The 24,762-nt window shown below is 38.9% G+C and overlaps 1 protein-coding gene across 1 annotated transcript; it reads right to left on the bottom strand.

Annotated features, from left to right (window-relative positions):
- Positions 1-4,017: 4,017 nt before the first annotated feature.
- LOC108451492 (uncharacterized) lies at positions 4,018-5,343 on the bottom strand. The gene has a single exon (XM_053027553.1). It carries the CDS (start codon positions 5,341-5,343, stop codon positions 4,018-4,020), a length of 1,326 nt encoding a protein of 441 aa, XP_052883513.1.
- Between the last annotated feature and the right edge of the window lie 19,419 nt (positions 5,344-24,762).

Raw genomic sequence — 24,762 nt, 5'->3', positions numbered from 1 at the left:
TGATACATCTGACCATGACGAATAGCTTTTAGCCTCTTTTCTTCGATCAAGTTCAATTGGTCATACCACGATTGAATCCATTCTGCTTCATCTAGCTTTATCTTCGAAAAAATTCGAAGAGAAGGTATTTCAACTTCAATAAGTAACACTGCTTCCATCCCATAAACCAACGAGAAAGGAGTTGCCCCAGTAGAGGTTCTGATGGACGTTCGGTAGGCTAAGAGTGCAAATGGTAATTTCTCATGCCAATCTTTGTAGGTTTCAGTCATTTTTCTCACTATCTTCTTAATGTTTTTGTTAGCAGCTTCCACTGTCCCATTCATCTTTGGGCGATATGGGGATGAATTATGATGTTTAATCTTGAATTAGCTACAAACTTCTGCAATCGTGCTGTTGTTTAAGTTCAATGCATTGTCTGATATGATCCTCTCAGGCATTCCATACCAACAAATGATCTCCTTTTTCAAGAATCGCCATACTGCTGACTTGGTAACACTAGCATAAGAAGCTTACTCTACCCATTTCGTGAAGTAGTCGATGACCACAAAAATGAAACGATGCCCATTCGAAGCTTTTGGCGATATTGGCCCAATGACATCCATGCCCCACATGGAAAAGGGCCATGGAGAAGTCATAACATGTAAGGGTGAAGGTGGTACATGGATCTTGTCTCCATATATCTGGCATTTATGACATTTCTTATCATAACTGATACAATCTCCTTCCATAGTAGACCAATAGTATCCAAACCTCATGATTTGTCTTGCCATCGTAAAGCCATTAGCATGTGTACCACAAACTCCTTCATGTACTTCTTCCAAGATTTGTTTAGCTTCTACAACATCAACGCATCTCAAAAGTACCTGATCTTTCCTTCTTTTATAAAGGAAATCCCCATCTAGCGCATATTCGCAGGCTAACCTCCTTAAAGTTCTTTTATCACTTTCGGTTGCCCTCTCAGGATATTCACGATTTCTCACATACCATAATATATCTTGATACCAAGGATGGTCATCCTTTTCCTCTTCTTCGATGCTACAGCAATGAGCTGGAACCTCAGAAATGCTCATCTGAATTGGTTTCATATCCTCTTGTTTATTTGCTTTAATCATGGAAGCCAATGTCACCAAAGTGTCCGCCATTTGATTTTCGTCCCGTGGGAGATAACTGAAAGTGATGTTATCAAACTCTTCAAGTAACTCCAAAACTACTTTTCGATAATTAATCAATTTGGGGTCCCTTGTCTCCCATTCACCCCTAAGCTGGTATATTACCAACGCAGAATCTCCATATACTTCCAGAGTTCTAATTTTTCGCTCTCTGGCCGCTTGAATCCCCATGATGCATGCTTCATACTCAGCCATATTGTTCGTACAGTTAAAATCCAACATGTGAATGGATAATGGTCACCATTTGGGGATACCAAGACTGCCCCAATTCCATTTCCTACCGCATGCGCTGTCAAAGTTCATCTTCCATGGACGTTCTTTAATAGTTGCCACATACATCAACTCTTCATTAGGTAAATCAAAGCTTAATGGCTCATAATCTTCTAGAACTCTGCGCGCCAGAAATTCTGCTATCACGCTTCCTTTTATAGCCTTTTGACTCACATAGACTATGTCAAATTCTGAAAGCAATATTTGCCACCTTGCCATTCTTCCATTTAGTGTTGTTGACTCTATCATGTACTTTAATGGATCAAGTTTTGAAATTAGCCAAGTCATATGATATAACATATATTGCCTCAACCTTCGAGTCGTCCAGATTAAAGTACAACACAATTTTTCAATTGGTGAATATTTCATCTCACACTCTGTGAATTTCTTGCTGAGGTAGTATATCGCCTTCTCTTTTCTTCCCGACTCATCATGTTGGCCAAGCACATATCCCATAGAATTACTAAACACTGATAAGTACAGAATTAATGGTCTATCTGGACTAGGCAGAGATAACACTGGAGCATTTAACAAGTATTGCTTAACCTTATCAAAAACATTCTGGCATTCCTCATCCCAAGTACCTTGGTTGTGTTTTCTAATGAGGCGAAATATAGGATCACATTTCTCGGTTAATTGCAAAATAAATAAGCAATATAATTCAATCTTTTAAGAAAACCCTGAACTTCCTTCTGAGTACATGGTGAAGGCAATTCTCGTATGGCTCTAACTTTGTCTGAGTCAAATTCTATTCCTTTTTCGCTGACCACAAAGCCCAATAACTTCCCCAACCTAGCTCCGAGGATGCACTTTGCCAGATTAAGCTTCAACTGAAATTTCCTTAATCTCAGGAATAACTTCCTCAAAACTTCAATATTCTCCCTTTCTGTTCGAGATTTAGCAATCATGTCATCAACATACACTTCAATCTCCTTATGCATCATATCGTGAAATAAGGTTACCATAACCCTTTGATATGTTGTCCCTGCATTCTTTAATCCGAAGGGCATTACCTTGTAACAAAAGGTGCCCCATAATGTTATAAAGGTGGTTTTATCCATGTCCTCAGGATGCATCTTTATCTGATTGTACCCTGAGAAACCATCCATAAAGGAGAACAACGAATATCCTACTGTATTGTCCACTAAAGTGTCGATGTGCGGTAAGGGAAAGTTGTCCTTTGGGCTAGCTTTATTCAGATTTCTGTAGTCAACACACATTCGTACCTTCCCATCCTTCTTAAGGACAGGCACAATGTTGGCCACCCATTCCGAATACTTAACCTCTTGTAGGAATCTAGCATCAAACTACTTTTTGACTTCATCTTTTATTTTCAGCACAATATCAGGCCTCATCTTTCGCAATTTTTGTTAGACTGGCTTGCAATCTTGTCTAATAGGGAGGCGATGTACTACGATATCAGTATTCAAACCCGGCATATCCTCATATGACCATGCAAAGATATTTTTGAATTCCCGTAGTAGCTCAACAAGGTCTTGTCTCGTTTCCTTAGCAATATGTGTGCCAATTTTCACCTCCTTCCCTTCCCCCAAGGCTACATTCTCTATTGCATCTTTCTCATGGGGTAGGGTTTGTTTCTCCTTTTGTTTCACCATTCTCAATAGATCTGGAGAATATCATAATCCTTGTCATCTTCAAAATCCTAAAATTCTTCCAAACACATGTCTTGCTCAAAAGAGACTCTAGGATTTGTAATATCAATGCTCATGTCATTGATATCTAGAGACCTTCGGGGTACGAAAGAATGTACAAAGAATGAATTTTCGGAACGTTTTTTTTATGTTATGAATGAAATGAAAGAATGTAAAGGTTAAAAGAATATTGAATGGTATAGAATATTTACTTGAATTGATAACAAAAGTTACGTTTTATTGAAATGTAAATATCTGAACATGAGCCTATTTTACAAATGAAATCTTACTACTCCTAGGCTTTAGAGCAATAAGAGCGTTCTAGAAATTACTCTGAAGAATCTTTAAAAACTACAGGAAGTTCCTCTGCAACCCAATTATCAAAGAGCTTCCCGATTCATAAGGGCGAATGCCCTCAAGGTTTCCTCTTTCAGACTCTTCATTATACACAGCATTGATGTAACAACCTCTTTTTTTAAGCAACCCTCCTTTAGGGTGAATTATCCCTCCTGATACAAAGGTTTAGGATATATGGGGGAATGTTATTGATTCCCACTCTACTTCTTTTCCGCTTAAACGTGCCCTTCTCCTTTCTTAACGCTTCTCCAATTCCCTCCTCCTTTGCTTTTGATCTGGCCTGAAACCCAAACCAAAATGGTCTCTCTTCTCCTTTAACTCTGGAATTTGAATCCCTCTTTGAAGATATCTTCCCAATCCTTTTCCTAGCAAGGCTCCTCTTCCCATTGTCATTTGCAAACCCATCCTTGTAGTTCTGGATATCTTGGGTATCGGCACCTCATTCCCCTCTGAAATGAATATTGCGTTGATGAATTCTAATGAACAGAAAGAGCATTCAATTGCCTCCTCGTTTGCTTCTACATAGGGTGCACTACTGGTAACTGACGCTATAATGTCCTCCTCCGCATTTATAGTGTGACCAACCGTCCATCAGCTACTAACTTTAATTTTTGGTGCAGAGATGAGGGCACCACTCCTGCCGAATGTATCCAAGGCCTCCCCAACAGGCAATTGTAAGAGGGCTTGATGTCCATCACTAAAAAGTCCACCTCATACGTGTTTGGCCCAATCATTAAAGGAATATCAATTCTTCCCATGACCTTTCTCTCCGTGCCATCAAATGCTCGCACTACATTATGGCATGCTTTCATGTGAGAACTGACAATGGGTAATCTGTTTAGTGTGGACAACGGCATGACATTTAAGGCTGACCCATTATCAATAAGCACACTCGGCAATGTATATCTTTTGCAGCGAGTGGTAATATGCAAAGCCTTAGCTGATCCCATGCATACCGGTGGGATTTTATCATTGTTGAAATAAATGAAATTGTCAGTACTTATGTTACTAACCAATCGATCCAACTTGTTGACGGATATATCATTAGTAACATAAGTCTCATTGATCACATTCATTAATGCTTCCCGATGTGCCTCTGAACTTAGAAGCAAAGCCAACACTGATATACAAGCTGGTTGTTTGCGCAATTGTTCAACCACGCTGTACTCACTGTGTTTTAAGAATTTTAAAAATTCTCTGGCTTCTTCTTCCTTCACTGGCTCATTAACCAGTGTCTCGGTCCCTTTTCCTTTGTCTAAAGCTTTTTCTTTTGCAGGCTCAACTTTGACGCCTTCTGCATCATAGCGCTTCCCACTACATGTGTAAGAACCCTCACCTTGAGCTTTCTTAGAAGCACTAGCTATATCCTCCTTCTCCGGCATTGACACATGGCAGTTATAATTCCAGGGTACCCTCTTGTTATCCTTATAAAGAAAGGAAACAAGTTTATGAATGATGACTTTCGGTACCGTTGGTGTTTCAACTTCATTACTTCCTGGTAAGGAAATAATAATCCTCGGCCGGTTTTGATTCTTCAGTGCACCTTCTAATGTGCATATATGTCCCTCATTTGAGCCAACTTCATAACATTCTAGCTCTTTGTTGTCCATAAGGCTTTGTACCAAGGCCTTAAACTCATTGTATTTCTGGATCTCGTGCCCCTCTTCAGCATGGAACTCACAGTAGTCCCTTCCTCCTTTACTCCTCTCTTTAGAGATTATCATCTCTCTTTTCACCATTTCTTCCCAAATCATTTTCATCGACGTTCTCACCTCGGACACGCCCTCTTTAATCCTTCTCATACCCGTATCCCTAACTGCATTTACGCCTTGATCACCATGATTTGGCAACGGGTTCTCTGTACTAGGGGTGTTGTTAAATTTTACGACCCCCATCTTGATTAGTCTTTCCACTGCATTCTTAAAACCAGTGTAATTTTCAATTGAATGCCCAGATATCCCCGCATGGTACTCACATTTGGCGTTTGCATCATACCATTTGGGATATGGGGGGTTGTAACGGTTTCAAATGAAAAGGGGCTATTGCATGTGCATTGAATAAACTTTGATAAAGCTCCCAATATGATACTGGGATAGGCATAAATGAGATCTTTTCAGAATTCTGTCTCGAACCAGATCCCTGCTTTTGAGAACATTGTTGTCCAACCATATTTACTCTGGGCTGACTAACCGTAACCGCTTTTGAATTATAACTACTCGTATTATTCACCTCATTATCCTTCCTTCTTGAGGCCAATCTTTTAGTAGCTTCCCCCTCTATCTTGCCACCTCTTATGGCGTTCTCAATCATTTCTCCCGCCATAACTATATCGGCAAAACTCTTGGTGGTACTTCCAATCATGTGGGTAATGAATAGGGCCTTTAAAGTGTTGATGAACAGCATAGTAGTCTCTTTCTCCAAGAGCGGTGGTTGAACCTGCATGGCAACCTCTCTCCACCTCTGGGCATATTGCCTAAAACTTTCATTAGGCTTCTTTTCCATGTTTTGCAAGGTAATTCTATCAGGAATCATGTCAGTCACATGATTATATTGCTACATAAAATCTTGCGCTAAGTCTCTCCAAGAACCGATCCTTGCCCGACTTAGTTGATTATACCACCTAGCCGTTGCCTCAACCAAACTATCCTGAAAATAATGGATCAATAATTGATCTTTATTTACATAACCAGTCATCCGTCTGCAAAACATGGTAATATGGGCTTCCGGGCAAGTAGTCCCATTGTACTTCTCGAATTCTGGCATTTTGAACTTATGGGGAAGCACCAAATCTGGGACTAAACTCAAGTCCTTAGCATCCATTCCCTGAAGATTATCAGTGTTTTCTAGTGCCCTAAATTTCTCCGCTAATCATCTGCAACGTTCCTCTAATTGCCTTGATGATTCGAGTCTCATTTCTTCCCTCTCAGCTACATCTAGATCAGGGATAACCAAATTGGCAGGATTGTCTCCAGGTTTGAATCCTAAACTAGTTTGAAAGTTTATGGGTATTCCAACATCGACTTGACCCTGTTGAGGCCTTATTGTGACATACGGCCCTCGGGGATATACCTCAGGTTGGGTTTGTACGTGAGGTGGAGTGAAACCAGGAGGATGACCCTCGTTATCCTCTTCAATGGTAGTAATAGGGGCTTTTCCTTTATCTGTTCTTCCCCTTAGCAGCTGAGCCATCTTAGTCATCATATTCCTTTGAGCCTCCAACATTTGATCCTTCATCTCTTGTTGGATTTTTTCCAATTGCTCCTGTAACTGTTCTTGCATTTCTTTCTGAATCTGCTCAAGTCTTTGATCCATATTCTTTGACTTAGCGCGTGTACCGTAAGGATGTGTTGCTTCTAGATTTTCTTGCTCTTACTCTCTCTTTCTCCCTAATAATTTTAACTAATTAGGGTCTTTCTATAAACTTGAATGCATATGATGTGATGAGATGCAAATGCATGAATGCTAAAAGATATCGATTCTGATTCAGTTTCTTTTTAGAAAATGTTATTTAAGAAACAAAAATCTTTACACAAAATATATTACAAATACGCCTTTGTCCTCAAGCCCAAGGTTTTAACCCCATCCAACAATAAAGCTAACTCTAGACCTCTATCTGACACTAACTCATATTTTGTACTCAATACATTAGCTTGTGCTGCTAGGTCTTGTAAATGATCAGCAACCTCTCGAATCTGGACTATAGCTTCTCCCATGAGATAATCCCTATCTCCAACTTAATCTTGAAGATGGTGAAGTTCTCCCTTCCACTATTCTTCTCTTGCCTCGAGCTGTTCAATCCGTAGCTCACAGCCCTATAGTGCTGCTTCTAACCCTCCAATATTGTGCTTCATTTCCTTGATCTTATCCAAGCTTGCCTTTAACTCGACCGCAGAGTTACGACTTCGGTGATGATGAAGAGATCGTCCAAGCTTAGCCATCTTAGTTTTTAATCCTTGATTTTCCTTCTCTAGGGCCTGATTACGCGACTGCATCTCTTGGAACTTTTTCTCCTAATACTCGGCTTTGGTTTTTTCTTCTTAGACCTCTTGTTGCCACTGCTCTGAAGACTTCCTCAATTCAGCTCTCTTCAATGATAGTTGTGTCTTCTTATACTGCGTCTTCAAGTCATCTCGGTCTTCCTCAATCTTCCTCTTTTCTTTCCTTACTTTTTCGACCTCGATTTTCTAAACGTCAATGTCTAAAATTAGGTACATCTTTTCCTCTTCAAGCCTCTCTATCTTTCTTTCAAGCTCCAAACTCTTCCTCTTGAACTCTTGCTTTGTGACCTCTAACTCTGATGGAATCACTCGTAACTTCTCCTCCATTGATTGAGCAGCCTCCAAACGTGGTCTAGGGATGTTATCATTGACCCTGTTACTAAACCACCCTTTGTATTCAAAAGTTGTCGTCGGTCCTTTAGTCAGAATCTTCATACAGCAAACCTTCTTCCAAGCTTCAGAGATTTCTCGCATCTTCTTCTTATAATGATCACCTTTATATGAGAAGTCACTCTGAGCTAGCCCTTGTGTTGTCGGTATAAACTGTTCTGCCTTGTATTGCCTTAGGATGTGACGTCCCTAATTTGACCCTAGTCGGGAAGTGGTGTCGGGATCGTTAAACCGAGTCTTATAAGTAATTAGAAGTTATATTTTATGTTTATGATGTTAGCAAATGCATGTGTGAAAGTTGCATGCATTAATTTGATCATTTCCATGTGAATTTATTTAGATGGACTTATATGAAACATTATTGAAAGGTGATAGGCCAATCTTCAAAGGTCTAATAGTACATGCATGCAAAAGAATGGTTTTGCATGTCAATTTACCCAAAGAGAGGGAAGTGGCCGCCATGGTGATGAATATATAAAAGAAAACATGTCTTAAACATGTTTTGCTAGTGGTGGATGTTAGAAATAATAAAATAAGAGTATGGAAAAAAACAAAAAAAAAAAGTGTTCATCTTTCTCCATAGCCCTTGGCCGAATATCCTAAAGAAAGAAAAGAAAAAAATTTGTTCATCTATTTTCACTTCTTGGCCGAAAATACTAAGGAAAAAGGGGGAGGATTTTTGCTTCATGCTTGGTTTAGAAGAGATCTAGAAGGAGATTTGGCTAAATTGCATCAAGATTAAGGTATGTATGAGGTTGTGTTGGGAGTTTCATGCATGTTTTGGTTGCTAACTTGATGTGCATGTTAGCCATGGCTCAAATCTTTGTTATGCCATTGAAATGGTATTTGGCCAAAGTTGTTATGGTGATAAAGCCATTGCATGCTAAGTGTGAAGCTTGATGATGATGCATGCAATGATGGATTGTCTACTCTTGAGTAAGATTTTGAGTTTTCTTTTGTTCAACCATGATTGAAGTTAAAAGGGCATGATTTTCATATTCGCCATGATGCATTCATGAGCATGATTCATGCTTCTTGCATGTTAGTTAAAATTTGTGTTTTGGATGGCTATGGACACCTTGAAATTCGCCATGCTCATATATGTATATATATGTTTGCACATGATGTTTTGGTTATGAAGGAAGTGATGAATATGTTTGTTTAAAGAAGAAGATGTTGAAGAATAATTGTGAAATTGCAAGCACATTCTACCTAGCACACATATGAGTGCTTGATGCTATATTATAAGTTTTGAGCTACAATATGCAAAGCATTAACTAGTAAAATGCATGCTGTTTTTGTGAGGTATTAAGTGCATAATTGGCCTCAACATGTACATGAATATTCGGCCTTGGGTAGCCTATTGAAGGCCTTAGCTTTTCCTTGATGCTCGAATAAATTGTATTGAATTGCTTGATGTAGTATAAAATGTGCATGACCATTGTGTATTCAAGCTAAAGGGTGGCCATATGACCATTTAAACTCCTTGTCATATTCGCCATAAGCTAGCACAATGAGGTTTTAATAAATTGAATTTGTTTGAATTAGCTCAAGAGCTTAGAGGGCCACAATTGGACAAGGGAAGGAGAAAGTGATCGAATAGCCGTAAAAGCCGCTCGACAACATCCGAGGTAAGTCCTCAAGAAGTGACCCTACTTCAATTATGTGAAATGATGTATGGATGTGTATTGATTATTGATTATGTGTGTATGAGTATTTGAATGATACCGGGCTAAGTCCCAAGGCGATTATGCTAGTGATCATAATTGTGTTTGAGCCTTAGTAACGAAAATGAAATATGTATGTCCAATGATTATTGATGTATGTGCGCATGAGAAATTGAATGATATCCGGCTAAGCCCAAGACGTTAATGTGGAAATTATATCCGGGTTAAGACCAAGGCAATTGTGCTAGTGGCTACATCCGGCTAAGACCAAGGTATTCGTATGAAGTCATTCTATCCGGCTAAGACCAAGGCATTTGTGCACGTGGTTATATCCGGTTATATTCAAGAATCTTGGGCTGGAGGTGAGTGTTGGTTGCTGTAATGAATTCAATTAGTACGCTCGAAAAGCCCAAAGAATAAGGTACGCTTATATGTGCATTGGAAAGTCGACATGTTTGAGCAACATTCGCCAATCGCCTAACTAATTTCAGCTATTGAATTGATCGATACTTTGTGAAAGTATATAATGATGAAGTGTGAAGTAAGAATGACTATGTGAATGTGTATTAATGGAATGATGCATTTGGTTATGTGAATGTATTGCTTTAATTAAAGCTGATTATATTCCTTGAGACTTACTAAGCATAAAATGCTTACCCCGCTGCTTTGGCTCTCTGCTTTATAGATTTCGCCGATAGCAATCGGATTCGGGATCAATAAAGTCAAGTCATCCACACTATCAACGCCTCTATTTTGGTATAAATTTTGGTTGAACTTTGAAATGGCATGTATAGGACTACCCTTGTTGGTTTAAAAATGTGGTGATGTATATGTATACGGCCATGCGAAAATGGCTCGTAAAAGGAAGCATGAACTTAGACTATTTGTGGTTTGTATGTATATATATGGTGTCATGATGTGATTATGGATTGGAAATGGGAGTGTTGGTCACATGATCAGCCATTGGTATGGTTAAAATGATCATATATGAACCTATGTATGGCAAGACTAGTTGGTTCATGGAGACTACAAAATAGGTAAGACCTACCTTAAAATGTAAGTTGCCACTGCAAAGGACGTGAATGTGAAAAATCACCAAAATGTGAATGTAAATGAACCTTGATGAGTCTATTTTCATATGGAAGAAACGAAATGGTCATAGGAGTTCTGTGTTAAGAGATATGAAAGCTATTGTGAGACAGGGCAGAACGGTTTCGGGTCCCCTGTCACAACTTTAAAAATTTACTATAAATTATCCAGAAAGAATTAGGAGTCATGCCTTATATGTACAGATTCCATTTTGAGTCTAGTTTCATTAGAAACAAACGACACCAGTATTAAAGCCCTGTACAGAGAGATATTCAAGTTATAGCGCGCGAAGGTCAGAGCAGTCGATCCCTGTAACATGGGCGACTTTAACTAATAAACTATACCAATTGGCCCAACTAAAATTCTAGAAATAAATCCATGGATGGATATATGAGTCTAAATTCAGGAAAATTTACAAAACCAGTTTCCGAGTTTTGAAACTCGAGATATGATTTTAAGGCGACGGTGACGCAGCTTTTCCACTCGATTGGAAATGTCAAATTGGTGGCAAAACATGTGAACTTGGCTTGTTAACCTCGTGTCCGATAACCGGCGATGGTCTCGGTTCGGGTGTTACAATTTTATTGGTATCTCGAGCCACGGTTTAGTCGATTCTAGGACTACCATGATGTGTTTGGGGTCTAGCTATACATGCCATTAAATGATGAATCGATAGTGTGGTGATTTCGACAATTTGACTTTGTGTTTGTTTATAGCAATGGATCCCGATCCCAACCGAGCGATAGCTGATGATGTGGAGAGTGTGGCGCTGCTCCCGCGCAAGGGACAAGACCGAGGACTCTCAACCTATGGCCAAGAATCCGAATGACGAGGCTAGGCAAGCCTTTTATAGTGTGATGAACGAATGGTTTAATCAATACATTCGAACTAACACTACTGTTCCACAACCTCCATTCCCGACAAATGCAACCCCGCACCTACAATACCTCCGGTGGATCGACCAAATAAGGTCAAGTAAGCCCCAATCGATAGGATTCGAAAACATGGGGCTACTGAATTTAAGGCTACGGATGATGATGATGCCGAAGCGAGCTGAATTTTGGTTGGATAACACTATCCGGTGCTCGATGAGCTATCCTGCATACACCGATGAGTGCTTAAAGTGTACCATCTCCTTGCTACGTGAGTCCGCCTACTATTGGTGGAGTACTCGACTCGTGGTACCTAGAGAGCAAGTGACTTGGGAATTCTTTCAAACCGAGTTCCAAAAAAGTATATCATCGAGATTCATCGACCAAAAGCGAAGGAATTCCTTGACCTTAAGCAAGGTTCTATGTCGCCATCGATCACGAACGAAAATTTGTGAGGCTTAGCCAGACACGCGAGAATGCATTTCGTCCAAGCCATTATGTAAACGCTCGAGGATGGGCTGAATGATGATATAAGGATGTTCGTTGGCATTCTCGAGATACGAGAGTTCGTAGTACTTGTTGAGCGAGCTTGTAAAGACGAAGAGCTTAGAAAGGAGAAACAAAAAAGTGATGTGGGAACCGGAGAATTCGAAGAGGTCCTCGGAAAGTCTCTTCAACAAGCATCAAAGAGATTTCGAGATGATGCGAGCCGGTCTAGAGCGTTTGGGCTTTTCTAGACGAGGACGCGATCGACCCCGTGACCACACGAGTCACTTCGATCGCCAGTGGTGGAAATGATCGCCGAGAGAGGGCGGAGTGTCCACATTGTGGCAAATGGCATTCGGGGAGCTGTTGGTTTCGTGATCGCTCCTGCTATAAGTGTGGGTCGGCCGACCACTTTATGAAGGATTGCCCGAGGATGCATGAAGAATGTAAGTCGAGTGGAAACCCGGTGCTACCATCGCCGAGGTAGGCCACCTAGAAATATGGGCAATGTCAGTGGCGGTCAAAGAGGATCTAGAGATGCTACCATCAGATCTGAGGCTCGTGCTCCTGCAAGGACTTATGCCATACGCGCACGTGAGGATGCTGCCTCTCCAGATGTCATTACCGGTACTTTCACTCTTTTCAATACAAATGTGATTGCTTTGATTGACCCTGGTTCTACTCATTCATATATATGTGAAACCTTAGCATCCAGTAAGACTTTGCCTATTGAGTCTCATCGAGTTTGTAATTCGGTGTCAAACCCTTGGGTCATTACGTGCTTGTCAACAAAGTGTGCAAGAAAAGTCCCCTAGTGTTCCGAGGTTCTTGTTTTCCGCGGACTTGATGCTTTTGCCGCTCGATGAGTTCGACGTTATTCTTGGTTTGGATTAGTTGACCATGCACGATGCGGTTGTAAATTGCAAGAGCAAGACTATCGATTTGAGGTGCGCGAATAATGAAATAATTCGAGTTGAGTCTACGGACTTAAAAGGGTTGCCACCGTAATATCGCGATGTTGGCCCAAAATATGTAAGAAAAGGGTGCGGCGTACCTTGCATACGTGTTTCGATGACAAGGAATCGTAAAAGAAACCCGAATCGTGTCGGTGGTTTGTGAATACCAGATGTTTTCCCCAAGAATTGCCGGGTTTACCACTGTTCGGAAATAGAATTTGGCATCGAATTGGTACCGGTACCACTCCAATTTCGATAGCTCCGTATCGTATGGCACCAACGAATTAAAGGAGTTGAAAGCTCGGTTGCAAGAATTGGTGGATAGAGGTTTTGCTCGCCCGAGTTGTTCGCCTTTGGGTGCGCCAAGATTGTTCGTGAAAAGAAGGATGGAACCATGCGGTTGCAGATCGACTATCGTCGACTTAATAAAGCGACGATAAAGAACAAATATCCGCTGCCACGTATCGATGACTTGTTCGATCAACCAAGGGAGCCTCGGTGTTCTCGAAAATAGATTTGAGATCGGGCTATTATCAATTGCGAATCCGAGATTCGGACGCACCCAAGACCGCCTTCGAATGAGATATGGTCACTATGAGTTCCTAGTGATGCCGTTTGGGCTCACTAATGCCCTCGGTATTTATGGATTTAATGAATCGGATCTTCGCACCATATTTGGATCGATTCGTAGTCGTGTTCATTGATGACATCTTGGTCTATTCAAGAAATGAGACCGAACATCTTGAACACCTGCGGTTAGTGCTGCAAATTTTACGGGATAAGCAATTATATGCTAAGTTCAGCAAGTGTGAGTTCGGTTAAGAGAGGTTAGCTTCTTGGGTCATGTGGTATCTGATCGGGTATTCGAGTTGACCGAATAAAATTTCAGCCATACTTAATTGGAAGCCTCAGAAATATTCTCGAGGTTCGAGCTTTTTGGGGCTTGCTTAGGTTATTACCGACGATTTGTAAAGGTTTTTCAATGATAGCCACGCCGATGACGGCTACTCCAAAAGGATGTTAAGTTCGAATGGCGGAGAAATGTCAAAAAGTTTCGATCAATGAAAACTTATTTGATGAAGCCCCAATTCTAGTGCAACCCGAGTCCAAGCAAAGAGTTTGTCATCTATAGCGACGCCTCCCTACTTGGGTTAGGTTGTGTATTGATGCAAGAAGGTCGAGTTGTGGCCTATGCGTCGAGGCAATTAAAGCCACATGAGAAAAATTATCCGACCCATGATCTCGAATTGGCCGCCATCGTATTCGCTTTAAAGATTTGGCGACATTACTTATTTGGTGAAAGGTGCCATGTGTACTCGGATCACAAAAGTCTCAAATATTTGATGACCCAAAGAGACTTAAATCTGCGACAAAGACGTTGGCTCGAGCTGTTAAAGGATTATGAGTGGTCATTGACTATCACCCGAAAGGCGAATGTGGTTGCAGATGCCTTGAGTCGTAAATCATTATTCACTTTACGAGCGATAAATGTGCACTTGTCTGCTCGATCCGATAAAGTGTGTTAGTGGCTGAATTGAAAGCCAAACCATTATTGACACATCAAATTCGAGAAGCTCGTAAAGTCGACGACGAGTTGGTCGCAAACGGGTGAGTGTGTTCGAACAAGGATTCGGAGTTTCAAATCGATGATGACGATTGTTTGAGGTTCAAAAGTCGTCTGTGTGTTCCAAAGAATTGAACTCATTTCGATAATTCTGAATGAAGCCCATTGTAGCCGAATGGCAATCCACCGGGAGTACGAAGATGTACAATGATTTGAAACGTCGGTTTTGGTGGCATGGTATGAAGCGAGACATCTCCGACTTTGTTTGAGATGTTTAATATGTCAACAAGTGAAAGCGGAACATCAGTGCCTTGAGATTACTTCACCAATCACGATACCCGAGTGGAAATGGGATCGAGTCACAATGGACTTTGTATCCGGACCGCCATTGTCGCAAGTAAGAAGGATGCGGTTTGGGTCGTGGTAGATAGATTGACTAAGTCGGCCTACTTTGTCCCCCGACGCACGGATTTTTCAATGGACAAATTAGCCGAATTGTACGCTTCTCGATTGTGAGATTACACGGGTGCCTATTTCCATCGTGTCGGATAGAGATCCGAGATTTACCTCACGATTTTGGAAAAAGTTGCAAGAAGCTTTGGGTACCAAGTTGCATTTCAGACCGCCTTTCACCCCAAACCGATGGTCAATCCGGAGCGGATAATTCAGATACTTGAGGATATGTTAAGATGTTGCGTCCTCGAGTTTAGTGGTTCATGGGAAGCGGTATTTGCCGTTGATTGAATTCGCCACAACAACGACTTTCAATCAAGTATTAAGATGGCACCTACGAGGCCTTGTACGGTCGTAAATGCCGTACACCATTGTTTTGGACCGAGCTCGGTGAAAGCAAGATTTTCGGGTGGATTTGATTAGAGATGCTGAACAGAAAGTGAAAGTAATCCGTGAAAGTCGAAGATAGCCTCCGATCGTCGAAGTCGACGCGGATCTGAAGCGTAAGGATATCGAGTATCGTGGGTGATAAAGTGTTTCTCAAGGTATCGCCTTGGAAAAGATACTCAGATTCGGCCGTAAGGGCAAGCCGAGCCCGAGGTTCATTGGGCCATATGAGATATCCGAGCGAGTCGGCCCCTGTGGCATATCGTTTGATTTTGCCCCGAACTCAAAAGGTTCACGATGTCTTTCACGCTTCGATGCTTCGACGCTATAGATCCGATCCATCGCACGTGATTAGTCCATCAGAAATTGAAATTCAAGCTAATATAAGTTATGAGAAAGAACCGATTCGTATCCTATCACGAGAAGTGAAAGAGTTGCGAAACAAGCGGGTTCCGCTGGTGAAAGTGTTATGGCTCAAGCACGGGATAGAAGAAGCTACTTGGGAGACCGAGAACTCTATGAAAGAGCGATATCCAAACCTATTTACCGGTAAGATTTTCGGGGACGAAAATTTCTTAAGTGGGGGAGAGTTGTGACGTCCCTAATTTGACCCTAGTCGGGAAGTGGTGTCGGGACCGTTAAACCGAGTCTTATAAGTAATTAGAAGTTATATTCTATGTTTATGATGTTAGCAAATGCATGTGTGAAAGTTGCATGCATTAATTTGATCATTTCCATGTGAATTTATTTAGATGGACTTATATGAAACATTGTTGAAAGGTGATAGGCCAATCTTCAAAGGTCTAATAGTACATGCATGCAAAAGAATGGTTTTGCATGTCAATTTACCCAAAGAGAGGGAAGTGGCCGGCCATGGTGATGAATATGGGCAAAAGAAAACATGTCTTAAACATGTTTTGCTAGTGGTGGATGTTAGAAATAATAAAATAAGAGTATGGAAAAAAAAAACAAAAAAAAAGTGTTCATCTTTCTCCATAGCCCTTGGCCGAATATCCTAAAGAAAGAAAAGAAAAAAATTTGTTCATCTATTTTCACTTCTTGGCCGAAAATACTAAGGAAAAAGGGGGAGGATTTTTGCTTCATGCTTGGTTTAGAAGAGATCTAGAAGGAGATTTGGCTAAATTGCATCAAGATTAAGGTATGTATGAGGTTGTGTTGGGAGTTTCATGCATGTTTTGGTTGCTAACTTGATGTGCATGTTAGCCATGGCTCAAATCTTTGTTATGCCATGGAAATGGTATTTGGCCAAAGTTGTTATGGTGATAAAGCCATTGCATGCTAAGTGTGAAGCTTGATGATGATGCATGCAATGATGGATTGTCTACTCTTGAGTAAGATTTTGAGTTTTCTTTTTGTTCAACCATGATTGAAGTTAAAAGGGCATGATTGTCATATTCGCCATGATGCATTCATGAGCATGATTCATGCTTCTTGCATGTTAGTTAAAATTTGTGTTTTGGATGGCTATGGACACCTTGAAATTCGCCATGCTCATATATGTATATATATGTTTGCACATGATGTTTTGGTTATGAAGGAAGTGATGAATATGTTTGTTTAAAGAAGAAGATGTTGAAGAATAATTGTGAAATTGCAAGCACATTCGCCTAGCACACATATGAGTGCTTGATGCTATATTATAAGTTTTGAGCTACAATATGCAAAGCATTAACTAGTAAAATGCATGCTGTTTTGTGAGGTATTAAGTGCATAATTGGCCTCAACATGTACATGAATATTCGGCCTTGGGTAGCCTATTGAAGGCCTTAGCTTTTCCTTGATGCTCGAATAAATTGTATTGAATTGCTTGATGTAGTATAAAATGTGCATGACCATTGTGTATTCAAGCTAAAGGGTGGCCATATGACCATTTAAACTCCTTGTCATATTCGGCCATAAGCTAGCACAATGAGGTTTTAATAAATTGAATTTGTTTGAATTAGCTCAAGAGCTTAGAGGGCAACAATTGGACAAGGGGAAGGAGAAAGTGATCGAATAGCCGTAAAAGCCGTTCGACAACATCCGAGGTAAGTCCTCAAGAAGTGACCCTACTTCAATTATGTGAAATGATGTATGGATGTGTATTGATTATTGATTATGTGTGTATGAGTATTTGAATGATACCCGGGCTAAGTCCCGAAGGCGATTATGCTAGTGATCATAATTGTGTTTGAGCCTTAGTAACGAAAATGAAATATGTATGTCCAATGGTTATTGATGTATGTGCGCATGAGAAATTGAATGATATCCGGCTAAGCCCCAAAGACGTTAATGCTGAAATTATATCCGGTTAAGACCAAGGCAATTGTGCTAGTAGCTACATCCGGCTAAGACCAAGGCATTCGTGCAAGTCATTCTATCCGGCTAAGACCAAGGCATTTGTGCACGTGGTTATATCCGGTTATATTCAAGAATCTTGGGCTGGAGGTGAGTGTTGGTTGCTGTAATGAATTCAATTAGTACGCTCGAAAAGCCCAAAGAATAAGGTACGTTTATATGTGCATTGGAAAGTCGACATGTTTGAGCAACATTCGCTCAATCGTCTAACGAATTTCAGCTATTGAATTGATCGATACTTTGTGAAAGTATATAATGATGAAGTGTGAAGTAAGAATGACTATGTGAATGTGTATTAATGGAATGATGCATTTGGTTATGTGAATGTATTGCTTTAATTAAAGCTGATTATATTCCTTGAGACTTACTAAGCATAAAAATGCTTACCCGCTGCTTTGGCTCTGTTTTATAGATTTCGCCGATAGCAATCGGATTCGGGATCAATAAAGTCAAGTCATCCACACTATCAACACCTCTATTTTGGTATAAATTTTGGTTGAACTTTGAAATGGCATGTATAGGACTACCCCTTGTTGGTTTAAAATGTGGTGATGTATATGTATACGGCCATGCGAAAATGGCTCGTAAAAGGAAGCATGAACTTAGACTATTTGTGGTTTGTATGTATATATATGGTGTCATGATGTGATTATGGATTGGAAATGGGAGTGTTGGTCACATGATCAGCCATTGGTATGGTTAAAATGATCATATATGAACCTATGTATGGCAAGACTAGTTGGTTCATGGAGACTACAAAATAGGTAAGACCTACCTTAAAACAGAAGCTGCCAGCTGCAGTGACGTGAATGTGAAAAATCACCAAAATTTGTAGGAATAGTATTAAATAGTGAATAAGCTATGTAAATGAACCTTGATGAGTCTATTTTCATATGGAAGAAACGAAATGGTCATAGGAGTTACAGGTTAAGAGATATGAAAGCTATTGTGAGACAGGGCCAGAACGGTTTCTGGGTCCCCTGTCACAACTTTAAAAATTTACTATAAATTATCCAGAAAGAATTAGGAGTCATGCCTTATATGTACAGATTCCATTTTGAGTCTAGTTTCATTAGAAACAAACGACACCAGTATTAAAGCCCTGTACAGAGAGATATTCAAGTTATAGCGCGCGAAGGTCAGAGCAGTCGATCCCTGTAACATGGGCGACTTTAACTAATAAACTGTACCAATTGGCCCAACCAAAAATTCTAGAAATAAATCCATGGATGGATATATGAGTCTAAATTCAGGAAAAATTTACGAAACCAGTTTCCGAGTTTTGAAACTCGAGATATGATTTTTAAGGTGACGGTGACGCAGTTTTCCAGCCTGACTGGAAATGTCAAATTGGTGGCAAAACATGTGAACTTGGCTTGTTAACCCCTCGTGTCCGACACCGGCGATGGTCTCGGGTTCGGGGTGTTACATAGGACAAGTAATGATGCATAACCAACAACCCCCCAAATTCCGGAAAGAGGTACCCAATCAAAGTTCCCACAACGATAAAGGATTTCGCTAGGAGTCATCCAAGGGGCTTTCCACATAACATCTTCTTCTCGGAGGTTCTGGAGTATTTCTATCCACCTTTCTTCTATAATGTCATCCCTCCTCGGTATAGCTGCTGCTTCCTTTAGTGGAGAATAGTCTTTAAAGAACACCTGGCAAGGAACCTTATCAACCTTCCAAAAGTGACTGTAGAACCAAACTAACAACAATTGTGCACATCCAATGAATCTACCTTCACCAGCTCTCCGACACGCATTCAAGGATCTAAACGTCTCAGCTAGGATTGCAGGCACAGGCGTGTTCTGCTTACTAATTTGATCGAATAAATCTGCAACTGCCTCATCTATGTGCCTCATAGCCTTTGGGAAAATCATCAATCCATACATACTTAAAGCCAGGACATCAACCTTCTTTTTCACATCTGGGTGTGCCAATATCAAATCCCTCAAACTTGCCCATGGAATGCATTTTCCCTTTTGCTGGATTCGAGCTGCGGCCCACTGTTCACTCACCCCTGTAATTGTCATTAATTTCTTCACGAAAGTTGGGGGATTAGCAGCCCTAACATAAGCTTTGTTACATTGAATTTTTGGGCAGCGAAGCAAGGCCGTATACTCCTCCAAAGTAGGTACTAAGTCTACCTCTCCAAATGTAAAACAACTATAAGCAGGGTTCCAAAACTGTACCATAGCTCGAAACAGATGCTTATCTACCTTGATGTCTAGTAAATAGGGAAGATCTCCATAATTCTGATAGAAAAGCTGCTTAGCCTCGTCATCCCATTGGGCCCAAATGTCTCTCAACTCTTGAAACTCATTCTGTGTCGAATTAATGCGAGTGAAGTCTCATAACTCTGATGTATACCCCTCGGTAATACTATCTCCTTTCTATAACTGGGTTTTCTCTAACCAGGTACAGACAGAGGCATTGTCCTCCACTTTATCAAGATATTCGTTCCTCATTACAAAACTTTCTAACCCATGAATCGAACCGTGAATCAATACCTTTGAATGTTGAATGACATGCAATGATAGAAAAACAAAATAAATTAGTATCATATAAAAGTATAACAAACAAACACTTATAAGGGTAGTTTACTAAAAACTATCACCATAATCCCTAGGGTAAGCGCTTAAAGTTCACTATATGAGTTTCAGTTCTAAAGCGAGGGTACCTGAACCAGCAGATTCCTCGGTCCTCACCCATTATAAGCTCATATAAACCAAGTTCAGTTCAGGGGGACACATTTCCCTATGGCCATGCGGAGATAAAAATCTCACGAAGACATAGGTACAGTATCCCGGAAGCAATCCACTAGCTCATACGGAGGTGAAAACCTCACAAAAGCGTAGCTTCTCACTCCCACTTAAAGGTGCAACCACAGCGGTCATGTAAGTGCAATGTGCGAAATCAAAGTAACAACATATGCAGCAAACACATGAAAAATGATCGATATTTTAAAATTTCCAAACTTTTGACATTAAGACAAAAAAATTTAATTTCTTGGCTTGACTCTCTTATAAGTCCCCAACTAAGTCGCCAAGCTGTTGAAACCTCTTTTTAAAAGGCGAGGAGTATTTTGAAAACGGGAGTCGCCACCAACCTTTTAAAGTGTGATTTGATCACCTTATAAAACATTTTGGTCTACGAAATTATGAGAAAATGGGCTCGGGAGTCGGTTACGTATGAGGAAGGGTTAGCACCCTCGCAATGCCCAAAATTGGTACCAAATTGAATAGTTTTGTCTTAATGTCAAAAGTTTGAAAGAATTTAGAAATATGATCTCTTTTAAAACCGTAATAATTTGAGTTTAAAAAGCAAGATCCTTTCACTTCAAAGAATATAAACATCACATCCAGCATGTTTGGACACGATACTCTTAAACTTTCGTAACTGAAATCATCTTGAGATTTTCAAAAATTATTTAGAAGGATATTTTAGGCATTTAGACAAACGGGAAATCGCAACCAAGCATGTTAGGGCACTATTTCCCGAATTCCCTAGTACCAAAAACATTGCCTTATTTTTTAATTCCTTTGGATCGAATGAAATAATTTTTAAAGCAATGATATATTTAACATATTACAAAAGATTAATATTAAATAAACTAAGCTATATGATATACGCTTCAACATTTCACTCAAATGTAGTATAGAGAAAAAAATAAATAATGACGTAAATCACACAATATTCATTATCATTTTACGATATGTAATTGTAAATAACATACACATTCATGCATTATCATTCCATGCAAAATACAATGTAGCGAATAATGAATAGAATAATACCGTTATATAATATATGTGCAATAACATTTCATGCAAACACAACTTGGAATAATGCCATAAATAATCAATTTTCATGCAAATGTGTAAAAACAATAAATAATAACAAATAATTTATAAGATAAAATTATTATATTAAAATGATAAATACATAAAGGATACTAAAATAAACAAACAAATTATATATTGAAGGATAAAATCTAAATTCAATTCAAAAAGAATAAACGAAGTAAAAAAAATTTAACGATATATAAATAATTAAAAAATAATTTAAGAAACAATGGTCAATATATAAATTTAATAACTTAAATACTTAATATATATTTATAAAATATTAATATGTTAAATAGGAACAAAATTTCATGTTAAAATTTTAGAATATTACATACTAAACTTTAGATAATGATATATAAAATGTAATTTTCAATAATAATTAAAAATGTTAATTATACATAATAAATAGTTAATAATAAAAATAATATAATAATGTATAATAATTTACATATATAAATATAGTAAAATAAATAATATATAAAGTAAAATGTATATATAATAAAAATTTGTAAGAAACGTATATAATAATATAATATATAAATAAAATAATATACATTATTTTTATATATAACTAATGTTTATAAAAATAAATAATACATATAGTATTTTAAAATAAATTAAATATATATAAAAAGACTAAAATCTAATTTTATTAAAATTAGGGCTAATTACAAATAAATAAAAAAATTTTGGGCCTAATTGAAATACACATTAAAATCTGAGGGACTCACTGGGCAATTAGCCCTAATCCCTAAAAACGACGTCGTTCTCTAGAATAGATTTTAATGGCCATCGGGACTAAATTGAATCAAAAATAAAAGGTTAGGGCCAATTTAAAATAAAAATAAAATGAAATCATAAATTTAAAAAAAAACCGAAGGATCGATTGGGCAATTTGCCCATTTATCAAAAACACGCGGATCCTCCCCGGGTCATCGGGTTAACGCGCGGATCCTTTATTGAAACGGTGTCGTTTTAGTGCTTATTGAACTAAGCCAAAACGACACCGTTTTTGTAATTCTATATATGTCAAAACTTAACCCAAAATTCATTTTGTAATTAGTTTTTTAAAAAAAAAAACTTTGAAATCCTCTGAAAGAGGAGAAAAGGGGAGCCCTCCTGCCCTGGCCTTCGGCCTCCGGCCACTAGATTGCAAGCGTTCACGTGCTGTACGCGCCGCCGTACACGGCAGTTGGAAGGCTAAAAGCCTTCGTTCCTCTCGGTGAATCACAGGTAATCCCTTCTCCCTTTTAAACTAAACCGTTTTTTTAAAAAAAATGATTTATATGCGTTGAACAGAGAAGAAAAAAATATAACAAAATCACCCTTTTTAAGTAAACAACTGCTTCTTATTTCTTTCTTTTGTGTATATATGTATGTATATTTTTTTGTATCTGTAAAAATCGGTCCTTATTACAGTGAAATGATTCGGCTTTTATAGCCTCTATTTACAATTTTGGTTTATTCCTTATTCGATTTCTTTCCTTGTTTGCTGTGTTCTTCTTTCTCTTTTTGCAGGTGACGACGAGGAGACTAGTGATGATCGAGCACTGATAATGGCACACTGGTGTTGATTCGCGCACCGATCACGGCGTGATACGGGGCCTGGAATCACGGCATTGATGGAGGCATCGATTGAAGAGTGACGGTTGGAGTGCTTGCGGCGCCTAGGGTTTCTGAAACCCTAGGCCTTCTGTCTCCCGTTAACAGATTGGGCCACTTGGGCCCAGTGTATTTTGGGCAGCATTTGGTCTATAATACGGGCTTGGGTGTAATTGGGCACTGGGTAGTTTTTGGTATCTGGGCTAAGGGTTTTAGGCCTTTGGGTGCAACTAGGTATAAGGCTAATCGGGTCTTGGGCTATAAATGTAACTGGGTTTTGTAAATGGACTGTAAATGGACTTTATTATTTAATAAGTTTTTTTTGTTTTTTTTTACTTATTTATTTATTTATTTATGGGCCGACAAATTTGGGCTATTACATATATCTTTGAACATCTGACTTAAATCTAATTCTTGTGCAAATTTTGATAAGAATGAGCTTAATGGTTCAATGGTAAAGATTTAGCTTATAATTTAGTTTTGTGTTTGAATCTCCGTACAAGCAAATAGAATAAGTTTTATTTCCCGTTTGTGTTGTCCAAATAGTAGAGTTGGGGTTGAAATTAAATTCTAAAAGATAAGTACTTAGTTGGGATTTAATGGGATTCTAATTTTAGAATCATTATTCCTAAAAAAATTCTCTCACGTCTCCCTCACCCTTTTGTTCACATCACTTGTTTTTTTTCCCTTCTATTGGTTTTTTCCCACTTTCCCATATTTTGTTTCTTTTTCTTTTTGTTCTTTCTACTACTTTTACAATCTGCAATTCCTTGATTTGTTGGCTTCATTCTTTAAAGGTAAGGAATTATCATCTCTTACCCTGTTCTTCTGTTTAATTTACTTCATTAGGCGTTTGGGGTTTCAGAATTTTGGTGTCATGTTAACACTAGAGTTTTGTTTTACTTAATTATTTTGGTGTGCTTCTAGGAGGAGATCGAGAGGTGTTTGGTGTTCCTCCAGCAACTTAGGCATCGGTTAGTTGCTTTTTTTTTGGGGTAAGTGTTCTAATGTATTTTGGGAGGACGAATGTGGGTGTTTGTGATTGGAATCTTGATTAAGTTTTGTGTATCATTACTAAATTAGTCATATAAATACTGATTTTAGGTTTTGGAAATCTCATGGTTGAATTCGCATAAAAAAATATTCAGGTGTGTAACAGAAAACTTGAAAAAACAGCGAACAATAGAAAGTCGAAAACCCCACTATCAACGTCACACGGTTTAGGCTATTTGGGTCATGTGGACCACATAGGCTGGGCCAGTTTGGTCATGTGGGCACATTTCCTAAAAATTTTGCGTAGTTCTATATTGCTGTGTAATTCGTATTTAGCTACTCCGTAAAGTCCATATTGAACAAATAGGACTCGAAAATTTGAAATCTGATAGTATATTACTGTAAGTAATATGAGCTTAGTATGTGAAATATGTTGACATGATATCTGTTAATATGTCTCTGTGTGTGATATGATTAAGGTATGTGACTTTTACAAATATGATCTGTGTTCTAACAATTCTAAAAGCATTACTACATTTGAAAAGCATGCATGACTTCTGTATATAGATTATTTGTTAGTATGTACATGTGCATTGTGTTGGGATATCATATGATGAAGTGATGACAATCTAATTATCTGCCTTATCT

This window comes from Gossypium arboreum, chromosome 5, assembly GCF_025698485.1.
Source record: "Gossypium arboreum isolate Shixiya-1 chromosome 5, ASM2569848v2, whole genome shotgun sequence".
Taxonomy (NCBI): domain Eukaryota; kingdom Viridiplantae; phylum Streptophyta; class Magnoliopsida; order Malvales; family Malvaceae; genus Gossypium; species Gossypium arboreum.
This window is presented reverse-complemented; position numbering and strand designations above follow the sequence as displayed.

What these genes read in the sequence shown, in the direction of transcription:
- LOC108451492 (XM_053027553.1), bottom strand. Translation starts at nt 5,343, where the DNA reads ATGGGGGTCGTAAAATTTAACAACACCCCTAGTACAGAGAACCCGTTG.